Genomic DNA, 12,654 nt, shown 5'->3' with positions numbered 1-12,654 from the left:
GGCACAGCTATCTATGGGGCAACGGTGCAGAGCATTGTATATATGGCACAGCTTTATGTAAAGTATCTATGGGGCAACGGTGCAGAGCATTATATATGGCACAGCTTTATGTGGAGCATCTATGGGGCCATAATGAATGGTATGGAGTATCTATTTCTAATTTTGAAATTCACCGGTACCTGCTGCATTTTCCACCCTAGGCTTATGCTCGAGTCAATAAGTTTTCCCAGTTTTTTGTGGCAAAATTAGGGGGGTCGGCTTATACTCGGGTCGGCTTATACTCGAGTATATACGGTAACTCCAAAACATCCTAACAGGCCAAGTTACATGTTACCATAGGAACCCTTCTTTGATATCACCTTCACAATTCTTGCATCCATTGAACTTGTGAGTTTTTGGAGAGTTTCTGCTTGTATTTCTTTGCATGAAGCCAGAATAGCCTCCCAGAGCTGCTGTTTTGATGTGAACTGCCTCCCACCCTCATAGATCTTTTGCTTGATGATACTCCAAAGGTTCTCTATAGGGTTGAGGTCAGGGGAAGATGGTGGCCACACCATGAGTTTATCTCCTTTTATGCCCATAGCAGCCAATGACCCAGAGGTATTCTTTGCAGCATGAGATGGTGCATTGTCATGCATGAAGATGATTTTGCTCCTGAAGGCACATTTCTGCTTTTTATACCATGGAAGAAAGTTGTCAGTCAGAAACTCTATACAGTATACTTTGCAGAGGTCATTTTCACACCTTCAGGAACCTTAAGGGGCCCTACCAGCTGTTTCTCCATGATTCCGGCCCAAAACATGACTCCTCCACCTCCTTGCTCACATTGCAGCCTTGTTGGGACATGGTGGCCATCCACCAACCACTACTCCATTCATTTGGACCATCCAGTGTTGCTCATTGCTCATCTGTAAACAAGACTGTTTGGAAATTAGTCTTCATATATTTGTGGGCCCAATGCCACCATTTCTGCTTGTGAACACTGTTTAAGGGTGGCCGAATAGTAGGTTTATGCACCACAGCAAGCCTTTGAAGGAGCCTACACCTTGAGGTTCGAGGGACTCCAGAGGCACCAGCAGCTTCAAATATCTGTTTGCTGCTTTGTAATGGCTTTTTAGCAGCTGCTCTCTTAATCCAATGAACTTGCCTGGCAGAAATTTTCCTCATTATGCCTTTATCAGCACAAACATGTCTGTGCTCAGATTCAGCCACAAATCTCTTAACAGTACGATGATCACGCTTAAGTTTTCGGGAAATTTGTAATGTTTTCATCCCTTCACCAAGGCATTGCACTATTTGATGCTTTTCAGCAGCAGAGAGATCCTTTTTCTTTCCCATGTTACTTGAAACCTGTGACCTGCTTAATAATGTGGAACATCATTTTTAAGTAGTTTTCTTTTAATTAGAATCACCTGGAAAACCAATTATCACATGTGTTTAAGATTGATTTCAGTGATGCATTGAGCCCTGAGACACAATCCCATCCACGAGTTTATTTCAAAAACAAAACAATTAAATCTTTGACACTTAAATCCAATTTGCATAGTAATTTGGAACACAGTGTATGTATAACTTGGATTATAAAATGTATATACACTGGCGCTTAATCACCTGAAAGGATAAGGTGGAGGCCCCAGAAGCCGCAGGTGGTTAAAACAGGTTCTGTGCAAGACACTGTTAAAAAATATTACCGACTAAATAATAATACTGCAAACCACTGCGCTAAACTCAGGCTGAAAAATCAATAAACTTACTTCTATTATGGCTGTTTTTGTGTTGTGTGGGGACCCTAATGAGTAAAGGGTTGCACCCGATTACAGCGATTTACTGAAAGGTAAAATATACAGGAGGTCGGTATATTATTTGGGCCGTGCAACTAAATTATCAAGGATATTTGTTGAATACACTTACTCCTCTTATGAGACCATATAGGCTGCACCTGGAGTGTTACTATGTGGGGTTGAGCGATTCTCTTTCCACGGTGTGGTAAACCAAATGCTGATAAATAGATAAAGCAAAAAATAGAGCAAAAAATGCTGATAGTACTTTAAATCATTGGGTTATTGATTACCACATTAATTGCAGCAGTATCAATGGAAATCAACTGGCACTCACCAAATCCTACTTAGAAAAATACATGCGGTGAAGATGGCAAGGTAATCCTCTGGATGCGGTGCCAGTGGCAACACTCAATTAGCTCAGCGGGTTGTGGTGTGGTCAGTGCCTGGGGCCGAGGTTCCTGGACGGTAACGTCCCAGTGAGTGGCGGGAAGGTACCAACGCCTCGCGTGCCCCGGCCGGAAGCAACGCTGAGGACGCGGTGCCGAGATGGGGGCGGAGCTAGTGTGACTTCACAAAAAGCAGGGACGGGTGTGCTAGAGAGACAAGCTGCCAACGCGTTTCGAGGGGTAACTCCCCTCTTCGTCAGGGCTATGTCTCAAGTGTGAAAGCCCATCCTTAAATAGCCTGATAATCACTTCACTGATTAGTCACACACAGGAACCATTGGTTGTTAATCAGTGATCTGTAAATGGGGCTGAGGCTGCCAGGTTGTTATTGTTTATAGCTGCCTGCCCTATAAGGTGAATTGAAATGCAGACCCCGATGTAGCACCGATATGTGTTGCCACTGGCTCAGGATGGTATGCGTTCTAAATAAGCTAATTACTGATAGTAATTCAATTATAGCAGTAGTGATTCAATTTTAACTATGACTCTCATTATGCTGGCCTCAATTTGTAGGTTTGTGGTTTGAACTTACCGTATTTGAATAGCTCATTCAAGTTCCTCTACATTTTGTGCAAGGATGAAGAAAATAGGCATCTTCCGTGGACCGGTTGTTATATGTGTATTACAACTAAAAGTAAATATAAAAATAGAACATTTTATTAATGCTAAAAACATCTTTTATTGGTAAAAAGTAAAATTAAATTGATAAAATTGGTTACGTTTAGAATGTGAATTAAAAAATACCTGGTTATATAGATCTCCCCATGTTTCCATATCTTAAAATTAGAAAAAATATAGGAAATAGAAATGTCTAGAAATTAAAAGAAATATAAACAATAATGGATACAAAATAATAAATACGAAGGGGAAATTCCAAACGGAATTAAATAAATGAACAGCCCTTATGGCCATTATGGCACATGAGGAAAGTGCACATAAAGTTGTTCACGTTACTCAAATTTTTTTATAATTTATATATATATATACAATTAAGATACCCTATGTATTACTGGGAAGTAGAGTTCAAAAACATATATATATATATATATATATATATATATATATATATATATATATATACTAGATTGTGGCCCGATTCTAACGCATCGGGTATTCTAGAATATGCATGTCCCCGTAGTATATGGACAATGATTCCAGAATTCGCGGCAGACTGTGCCCGTCGCTGATTGGTCGAGGCAACCTTTATGACATCATCATCACCATGGCAACCATTATGACATCTACGTCGATACTGTGCCCGTCGCTGATTGGTCGAGGCCGCCAGAGATGTGGAATTCCATTATGACATCATCGTCGCCATGCTGTGCCCGTCTCTGGCCTGGCGGCCTCGACCAATCAGAGAGGCGGGATTTCCAGGACAGACAGACAGACAGACAGACAGATAAACCCTTAGACAATTATATATATAGATAGATATATATATACTAGACTGTGGCCCGATTCTAATGCATCGGGTATTCTAGAATATGCATGTCCCCGTAGTATATGGACAATGATGATTCCAGAAGTCGCGGCAGACTGTGCCCGTCGCTGATTGGTCGAGGCAACCTTTATGACATCATCGTCGCCATGGGAACCATTATGACATCTACGTCGATACTGTGCCCGTCGCTGATTGGTCTGTCTGTCTTTCTGTCTGTCTGTCTGTCTGTCCTGGAAATCCCGCCTCTCTGATTGGTTGAGGCCGCCAGGCCTCGACCAATCAGAGACGGGCACAGCATGGCAACGATGATGTCATAATAAAAATCCTGCGTCTGATTGGTCGAGGCCGCCAGGCCTCGACCAATCAGCGATGGGCACAGTATCGACGTAGATGTCATAATGGTTGCCATGGCGACGATGATGTCATAAAGGTTGCCTCGACCAATCAGCGACGGGCACAGTCTGCCGCGAATTCTGGAATCATCATTGTCCATATACTACGGGGACATGCATATTCTAGAATACCCGATGCGTTAGAATCGGGCCACAGTCTAGTCTATATATATAATTGTCTAAGGGTTTTTCCGTCTGTCTGTCTGTCCTGGAAATCCCGCGTCTCTGTTTGGTCGAGGCCGCCAGGCCTCGACCAATCAGAGACGGGCACAGCATGGCGACAATGATGTCATAATGGAAATCCCACATCTCTGGCGGCCTCGACCAATCAGCGACGGGCACAGTATTGACGTAGATGTCATAATGGTTGCCATGGTGACGATGTCATAAAGGTTGCCTCGACCAATCAGCGACGGGCACAGTCTGCCGCGAATTCTGAAATCATTGTCCATATACTACGGGGACATGCATATTCTAGAATACCCGATGCGTTAGAATCGGGCCACAATCTAGTTATGACATCATCGTCGCCATGCTGTGCCCGTCTCTGATTGGTCAAGGCCGCCAGGCCAGGATTTCCAGGACAGACAGACAGACGGAAAAACCCTTAGACAATTATATATATATATAGATAGAAGAAGATATACTAGACTGTGGCCCGATTCTAATGCATCGGGTATTCTAGAATATGCATGTCCCCGTAGTATATGGACAATGATGATTCCAGAATTTGCGGCAGACTGTGCCCGTCGCTGATTGGTCGAAGCAACCTTTATGAAATCATCGTCGCCATGGCAACCATTATGACATCTACGTCGATACTGTGCCCATCGCTGATTGGTCGAGGCCTGGCGGCAGACTGTGCCCGTCGCTGATTGGTCGAGGCAACCTTTATGACATCATCGTCGCCATGCTGTGCCCGTCTCTGATTGGTCGAGGCCTGGCGGCCTCGACCAATCAGAGACGCGGGATTTCCAGGACAGACAGACAGACACAGACAGACAGACAGACGGAAAAACCCTTAGACAATTATATATATAGATATGCACCATTTGTGCCCCCCCCCCCCCCCCCCGCGCGCGTCTTCTTACGCTTTCCACCCATTGACCATTTTAAATGCGGAGATTTATGTGTGTATAGTCATTGCTCTCCACTAGTGTCCCAGTACCCACGTTTTATCATGTAGGTTAATCTAAACAACGCAATTACAGAAGAGAGGGGCGACTAAAATGCATACAGTTCTATTTCTTGATTTAGACCAATCGGGGCTAGGCTGTCCAAGGTGAATATCCACCTGGACTCCACCCTTGACATTGCTTTTAAATAATCTCCTCTTCGGGAAATACATTGAACCACCTGGATACCCCAAAAAGAGACTCCACGGCAGGAACAGTTGTGTTTATCCAAAAAATGACGGGATAGTGGGTGGCCCATAAACCCCTTACTTATATTATCACCTTGATATACCGTATATACTCGAGTATAAGCTGACCCGAGTATAAGCCGACCCCCCTAATTTTGCCACAAAAAACTGGGAAAACTTATTGACTCGAGTATAAGCCTAGGGCGGAAAATACAGCAGCTACCGGTGAATTTCAAAAATAAAAATAGATGCTCCATACCGTTCATTATTGCCCCAAAGGAGGTTCCATATAAAGCTGTGCCATATATAATGCTCCATACCGTTGATTATTGCCCCATAGATGCTCCATATATAGCTGTGCCATATAGAATGCTCTGCACCGTTCATTATGGCCCCATAGATGCTCCATATAAAGCTGTGTCATATACAATGCTCTGCACCGTTCATTATGGCCCCATAGATGCTCCTTATAAAGCTGTGCCATATATAATGCTCTGCACCGTTCATTATGGCCCCATAGATGCTCCTTATAAAGCTGTGCCATATACAATGCTCTGCACTGTTAATTATGGCCCCCTAGATGCTCCTTATAAAGCTGTGCCATATATGCTCTATAGCGTTCATTATTGCCCCATAAATGCTCCTTATAAAGCTGTGCCATATATGCTCTGCACTGTTCATTATGGCCCCATAGATGCTCCTTATAAAGCAGTGCCATATATGCTCTGCACTGTTCATTATTGCCCCATAGATGCTCCTTATAAAGCAGTGCCATATATGCTCTGCACTGTTCATTATTGCCCCATAGATGCTCCTTATAAAGCTGTGCCATATATGCTCTGCACTGTTCATTATGGACCCATAGATGCTCCTTATAAAGCAGTGCCATATATGCTCTGCACTGTTCATTATTGCCCCATAGATGCTCCTTATAAAGCAGTGCCATATATGCTCTGCACTGTTCATTATTGCCCCATAGATGCTCCATATAAAGCTGTGCCATATACAATGCTCTGCACTGTTCATTATGGCCCCATAGATGCTCCTTATAAAGATGTGCCTTATATGCTCTGCACTGTTCATTATTGCCCCATAGATGCTCCTTATAAAGCTGTGCCATATATAATGCTCTGCGCTGTTCATTATGGCCCCATATATGCTCCTTATAAAGCTGTGCCTTATATGCTCTGCACTGTTCATTATTGCCCCATAGATGCTCCTTATAAAGCTGTGCCATATATAATGCTCTGCGCTGTTCATTATGGCCCCATATATGCTCCTTATAAAGCTGTGCCATATATGCTCTGCACCGTTCATTATGGCCCCATAGATGCTCCTTATAAAGCTGTGCCATACTGTATATGCTCTGCACTGTTCATTATGGCCCCATAGATGCTACATATAAATCTGTGCCATATATAATGCTGCTGCTGCAATAAAAAAAAACAACACATACTCACCTCTCATGCTTGCAGCTCCTCAGCGTCCCGTCCCGGCGTCTCTCCGCACTGACTGTTCAGGCAGAGGGCGGCGCGCACACTATATGCGTCATCGCGCCCTCTGACCTGAACAGTCAGAGCCAGAGGACGGGAAGACAGAGCGGCGCCCGGCGGTTGGAACGTGGACAGGTGAATATAAAATACTCACCTAGCCCCGGCGCTCCTGGCGCTCCCCCTGCCTGTCACACTGTCTTCGGGTGCCGCAGCTCTTCCTCTGTCAGCGGTCACTGGCACCGCTGATTAGAGAAATGAATATGCGGCTCCACCCCTATGGAAGTGGAGTCCATATTCATAACTTTAATGAGCGGTCCCACGTGACCGCTGAACAGGGGAAGAGCTGCGGCACCCGAAGACATTGTGACAGGCAGGGGGAGCGCCGGGACTAGGTGAGTATGCGACAGTCCTCTCTCCCCCTCACCCGCTGACCCTGCCGCCGACCGTGACTCGAGTATAAGCCGAGAGGGGCACTTTCAGCCCAAAAATTTGGGCTGAAAATCTCGGCTTATACTCGAGAATATACGGTAACCTTGTTATATACTTTGCCAATGTTATTTTAACACCTTCACTTAAGTTTTCGAGACATATCTAATGTATTCATACCTTGTCCAAGGCATTGCACTATTTGTCGCTTTTCAGCATCAGAGCAATCCTATTTCTTTCTTTCTTGAAACTTGTGGCCTCCTTAATGATGTAGAACGTCCTTCTTAAGTAGTTTTCCTTGAATTGGGCTCACTAGGCAAACTAATTATGATAGATTGATTTCAGTAATCCAAAGGTCCCTGAGACTCAATACCATAGATGAGTTTATTTAAAAACAAAAAAATTACATCTTTAATACACTTAAATCCAATTTGCATAATAATGTTTAATGCAGTGTAGTTAAAACACTATTTTTCTTTTGTCAGCCTTCCAAAATATTGGAATAAAAATTGCTAAAAACATCTCAAAACTGTGCCAATGAAAACCCCTCATCTAACTCTGTCAATACAAAAATAAGTTGTAGCTCTCAGAATATGGCAACAAAACAAATGATTTTCGATAAATGTATTTTATTGCACAAAAGTACGAATTTAACAATCTTGGTATTGCACTGATCCGGAGAATAAAGGTAATTTTGTCATTTTTACCACAAGATAAACACTGTAAAATAAGATCCCTTTTTTATTTTTTTTTTGTGTAATGGATCATATATTTTTCTTTGGGGGAGAATTGAAAAAAAGTTCTTCTAGCAGTAGCTTAGAGAAATAAAATTTACCCCATAATAAACAATCCTTGTATGGCTATGTCGACTGAAAAATGAAATGTCTATGGCTTATGGAACGCCATGATAAAAACACCTGAAACTGATAGCTTTGTCCTGATGAAGGTTCATAAAAGCTCTATTGTAAAGGTGGTAGTTGACCTTAAAAATATTACACTTCTAGTTGAGTTGAGCAAAAAGCGTTTTTTTTAAGCACAATATTGTAATCTAAATATCTAAGGAAGTCTGGTTCAGTGCAACCACCACTAGGGAAAGTGTACAAAATCCAGCAGCAAGGATACATTTTGACTGTATATTACACACAATATAAGCTCTACAAAGCATCATTCCCTGCGCCAAATCTCCCAATCATTCCAGATCCAGTGGGACAGTCCCGAATTTGGGTAGGTGTCCTGATAGGTCGGGGGAACGTCCCTACACAGATACAGTGGAAGGAATTCTCAGATCCACGCTCAATAGTTCAGTCTGGGGTAAAGGCTGAAGGAACTTTTAGTCATATGACCTTTTAAAATCACATGATAGGCAGGAGAGCGCAACTTGGTCACAGAGGGGCAGGACACACGTGCAAATGAGGATATGACACTGTCTCAGTGATTGACGACATAATTCTGTTTATGGGTAGTTGTGGAGCCCTCATACTATGTGGCTGGTGGGAATTAGGGTATCATGTGCTGCTGCACACTAACACTAATTAGGCTTGCTGCTATATGTGTCCCTCATTCCTATGTTTCTGAGGTGGGAGGTATGCCTGAGCCCCTCTAGTGGTGGCTACAGCTTCCTGTTATGTAAGACAATAAACATGGAAGAGCGCAGCATGAGAAGCACCCGGTGGTGTGATTGGGATGTTGCAATGGAAGGTGGGGGGGATTAGCCTCTCACCTGGAAGGGTTGTGCACCCCTGCACAACTCCGGTAGCGGACCTCTCCGTGCAATCCTGCTCTGTTGCTCCAGGACCGCTCCTGTGCTTCCTGGTCTGGTCACGTGGGCCCAAGATGCAGTCACGTGATGTTGCTTCACAGGATGTGACGTCACTTCAGGTCCTGTTGCCTGGAGATGAGCTCTATGGCCCCAAGCTGCTCCAGCCACAATCCCTCAAGGGGAAAGTAAATGTTTTTTTGGGAAAAAATGTGGTCAATTTAAGGAGCGCTATGGTGGTTCAATAAAAGGTTTGTTCACCACAAATCTATTGCAGTGTGCTCTATAGCAATAGCGCTTTTTAAATTGACCACATTTTTTCCAAAAACCCTCTTCCTGTTATGGCAGTTTTTTTCTGCTCAGTGCTAGACCTCCTGTTACGCACTCCTCCATAGCAGTTGTATGGTCTGTCCCTATGGTAGGTATGCCACTGATTCGTGCAGAACTGTGTTTAACGTTACACTACAAAGACATCGGTTACAATACAATGCAGTTACTGCGTATTTGCGACGGTAGTGAGATATCATTTGCGATTTGCTGCAGCAAACATCTAAGAGATGTTTCTTCATTTCCTGTGTTGTCCTTAAGTTGCTGCAATTGAGTTGAGAAGCCAGAAAAGGACAGAAGAAGGCTTTGTTGCCGTCAGTCTTAAAAAGGCTAAAGGTAACGCCTAGTGCTCACAGTGTCTGTGTTGTGCTTGTAGTGGGAACAGTAACATGTGATTATTGTGACTGGAACTTTCATATTACTTAATATGTTAACTATTGCTTTTTCTTTTATTAGTTAGGAAAACAAGACACGATAACCGAAATTATCTCCGGTTGTGGGCACAAGAAAACCGGTCTAGGCAAAAAGTCGCTGCAGAATTACCCAAGTTAAATCAGGTATTGCCTTGATGCCAAGCTTGTATGTTACCATTATTCTACTTATACTTCTTTACATGTATAACTGACTAAAATGTATGTTAGCTAGGTGCGTATCTAGAGGCCAGTTTGCAGGGCACGTCCTGGGTGCCAGTGAGATGCCAACTTTACTGTATCCCAGTACCCTGGTATTAGGCAAGTTGAGTGAAGTAAGGCCTTGCTGCAACTCATATTTTCGCTCAAACGGAAAACTTACTCAGTATACTTAAAGGGGTTGTCCACATTAATTTAATAGATGTGTTGGGGACGTAATTTTATGGCCTTTATTAGTGTATAAGTATTACAGGTTCCCCACCTTCACTTTCCTCACAGACTGCACAGCTTTATGGTCCTCAAAAATGGCAGGAAGTAGAGAAGCATCAACAAAACTGTCCATAGTGGCCTCTAATTGGATAACAGCGGAAGAGATTTACAATTGGGGAGGGTGATGGACAGGTCAGGACACACGCTCCTCCTTGTTGTGGACCAGAGAGCTATGCCATCTATGAGGAAAGCTACACTAACAAGTTCAAGAGGAGAAACTGTCATACCTATATAATAGTAAGGGCCACTAAGTAATCTCCCCAATGTATCTGTTAATATAAAAGATAAAGTAGTTAACCCCTTTATGTCCTTGATTTCTTATTTTCGATTTGATTGGAGACTAAAGGTACCTTCACACTAAGCGACGCTGCAGCGATATCGACAACGATGCCGATCGCTGCAGCGTCGCTGTGTGGTCGCTGGGGAGCTGTCACACAGACAGCTCTCCAGCGACCAACGATGCCGAGGTCCCCGGGTAACCAGGGTAAACATCGGGTTACTAAGCGCAGGGCCGCGCTTAGTAACCCGATGTTTACCCTGGTTACCAGCGTAAATGTAAAAAACAAACCGTAAAAAAACAAACGTCCCCCGGCGTCCGCTTCCTGCACTGACTGTGAGTGCCGGCTGTAAGGCACAGCACAGCGGTGACGTCACCACTGTGCTCTGCTTTTACTTTACAGCCGGCACTCAGTCAGTGCGGGAAGCGGACGGCGGGGGACATGTGACAGACAGCAGAAGGTGAGTATGTAATGTTTGTTTTTTTTACTTTTACAATGGTAACAAGGGTAAATATCTGGTTACTAAGCGCAGGGCCGCGCTTAGTAACCCGATATTTACCCTGGTTACCTTTGTAAAACATTGCTGGTATCGTTGCTTTTGCTGTCAAACACGACGATACACGCCGATCTGACGACCAAATAAAGTTCTGGACTTTCAGCAACGACCAGCGATATCACAGCAGGATCCTGATCGCTGCTGCGTGTCAAACACAACGATATCGCTATCCAGGACGCTGCAACGTCACGGATCGCTATCGTTATCGTTGTAAAGTCGATTATTTATTAATGACTATCTCCATTCTGCTAGATTTAGGAAAATATATATTCAGGAGATTGGACATGTGCTTTTTTCATCCATACTATGTAACCCCTGTTGGTGTTCTGGAGGTAATTATATTGCTTGATAATAAAGACCTCCATACACAGTAGATAAGTCAGCCGCTCCCGAAAGATGTTGGGGGAGAGAAGGATCTAGTCTGTTAAATTTCAATAGCCATTCCTTTTGGTCATTTAGGGAAGCCAATGTCAGAGGAGAGAGGCATTGGGTCTCTTATTTAGGAAACCGTAGCACTCGGACGAGCTGTCCTATGGATGGGGGAAGTTGGAGGAGAGAGCGGTCAGTCAAACTATAGTTAGTCCAACGCTTTGTCACAGATATAAGTAAAAATGGATGAAAATAATTTTAACTCTTTAAACTGAAAAGACTTGGTGAAATGCATGTTGACTGGGGATCAACAGAGTTACATATATGAATAACCTCATGACCCAGTATCAGCACGGGTTTACTAGGGACCGTTCATGTCAGACTAATTTGATCAGCTTCTATGAAGAGGCAAGTTCCGGACTGGACCAAGGGAACCCAGTGGACGTAGTATATATGGACTTTTCCAAAGCTTTTGATACGGTGCCACACAAAAGGTTGTTACATAAAATGAGAGTAATGGGGATAGGGGAAAATATGTGTAAGTGGGTTGAGAGCTGGCTCAGGGATAGGAAACAAAGGGTGGTTATTAATGGAGCACACTCGGACTGGGTCACGGTTAGCAGTGGGGTACCACAGGGGTCAGTATTGGGCCCTCTTCTTTTTAACATATTTATTAATGACCTTGTAGGGGGCATTCAGAGTAGAATTTCAATATTTGCAGATGACACTAAACTCTGCAGGGTAATCAATACAGGGGAGGACAATTTTATATTACAGGATGATTTATGTAAACTAGAAGCTTGGGCTGATAAATGGCAAATGAGCTTTAATGGGGATAAATGTAAGGTCATGCACTTGGGTAGAAGTAATAAGATGTATAACTATGTGCTTAATTCTAAAACTCTGGGCAAAACCGTCAATGAAAAAGACCTGGGTGTATGGGTGGATGACAAACTCATATTCAGTGGCCAGTGTCAGGCAGCTGCTACAAAGGCAAATAAAATAATGGGATGTATTAAAAGAGGCATAGATGCTCATGAGGAGAACATAATTTTACCTCTATACAAGTCACTAGTTCGACCACACTTAGAATACTGTGCACAGTTCTGGTCTCCGGTGTATAA

The 12,654-nt window shown here is 43.4% G+C and overlaps 1 protein-coding gene across 4 annotated transcripts in view; it reads left to right on the top strand.

Moving 5' to 3' along the window:
• TBC1D9 (TBC1 domain family member 9) overlaps window positions 1–12,654 on the top strand; it is a 113,569-nt gene that overhangs the window by 97,876 nt on the left and 3,039 nt on the right. For 2 of the 4 annotated variants that reach the window (XM_077279236.1, XM_077279235.1), the window contains exons 19-20: window positions 9,690–9,764; window positions 9,885–9,985. In XM_077279236.1, the coding sequence (XP_077135351.1) occupies window positions 9,690–9,764; window positions 9,885–9,985 (176 nt within the window). The remainder of the gene's footprint in view (window positions 1–9,689; window positions 9,765–9,884; window positions 9,986–12,654) is intronic. The other 2 variants (XM_077279238.1, XM_077279237.1) reach the window with 1 other exon arrangement.

This window comes from Ranitomeya variabilis, chromosome 1 (assembly GCF_051348905.1).
Source record: "Ranitomeya variabilis isolate aRanVar5 chromosome 1, aRanVar5.hap1, whole genome shotgun sequence".
Lineage (NCBI taxonomy): Eukaryota > Metazoa > Chordata > Amphibia > Anura > Dendrobatidae > Ranitomeya > Ranitomeya variabilis.
This window is presented reverse-complemented; position numbering and strand designations above follow the sequence as displayed.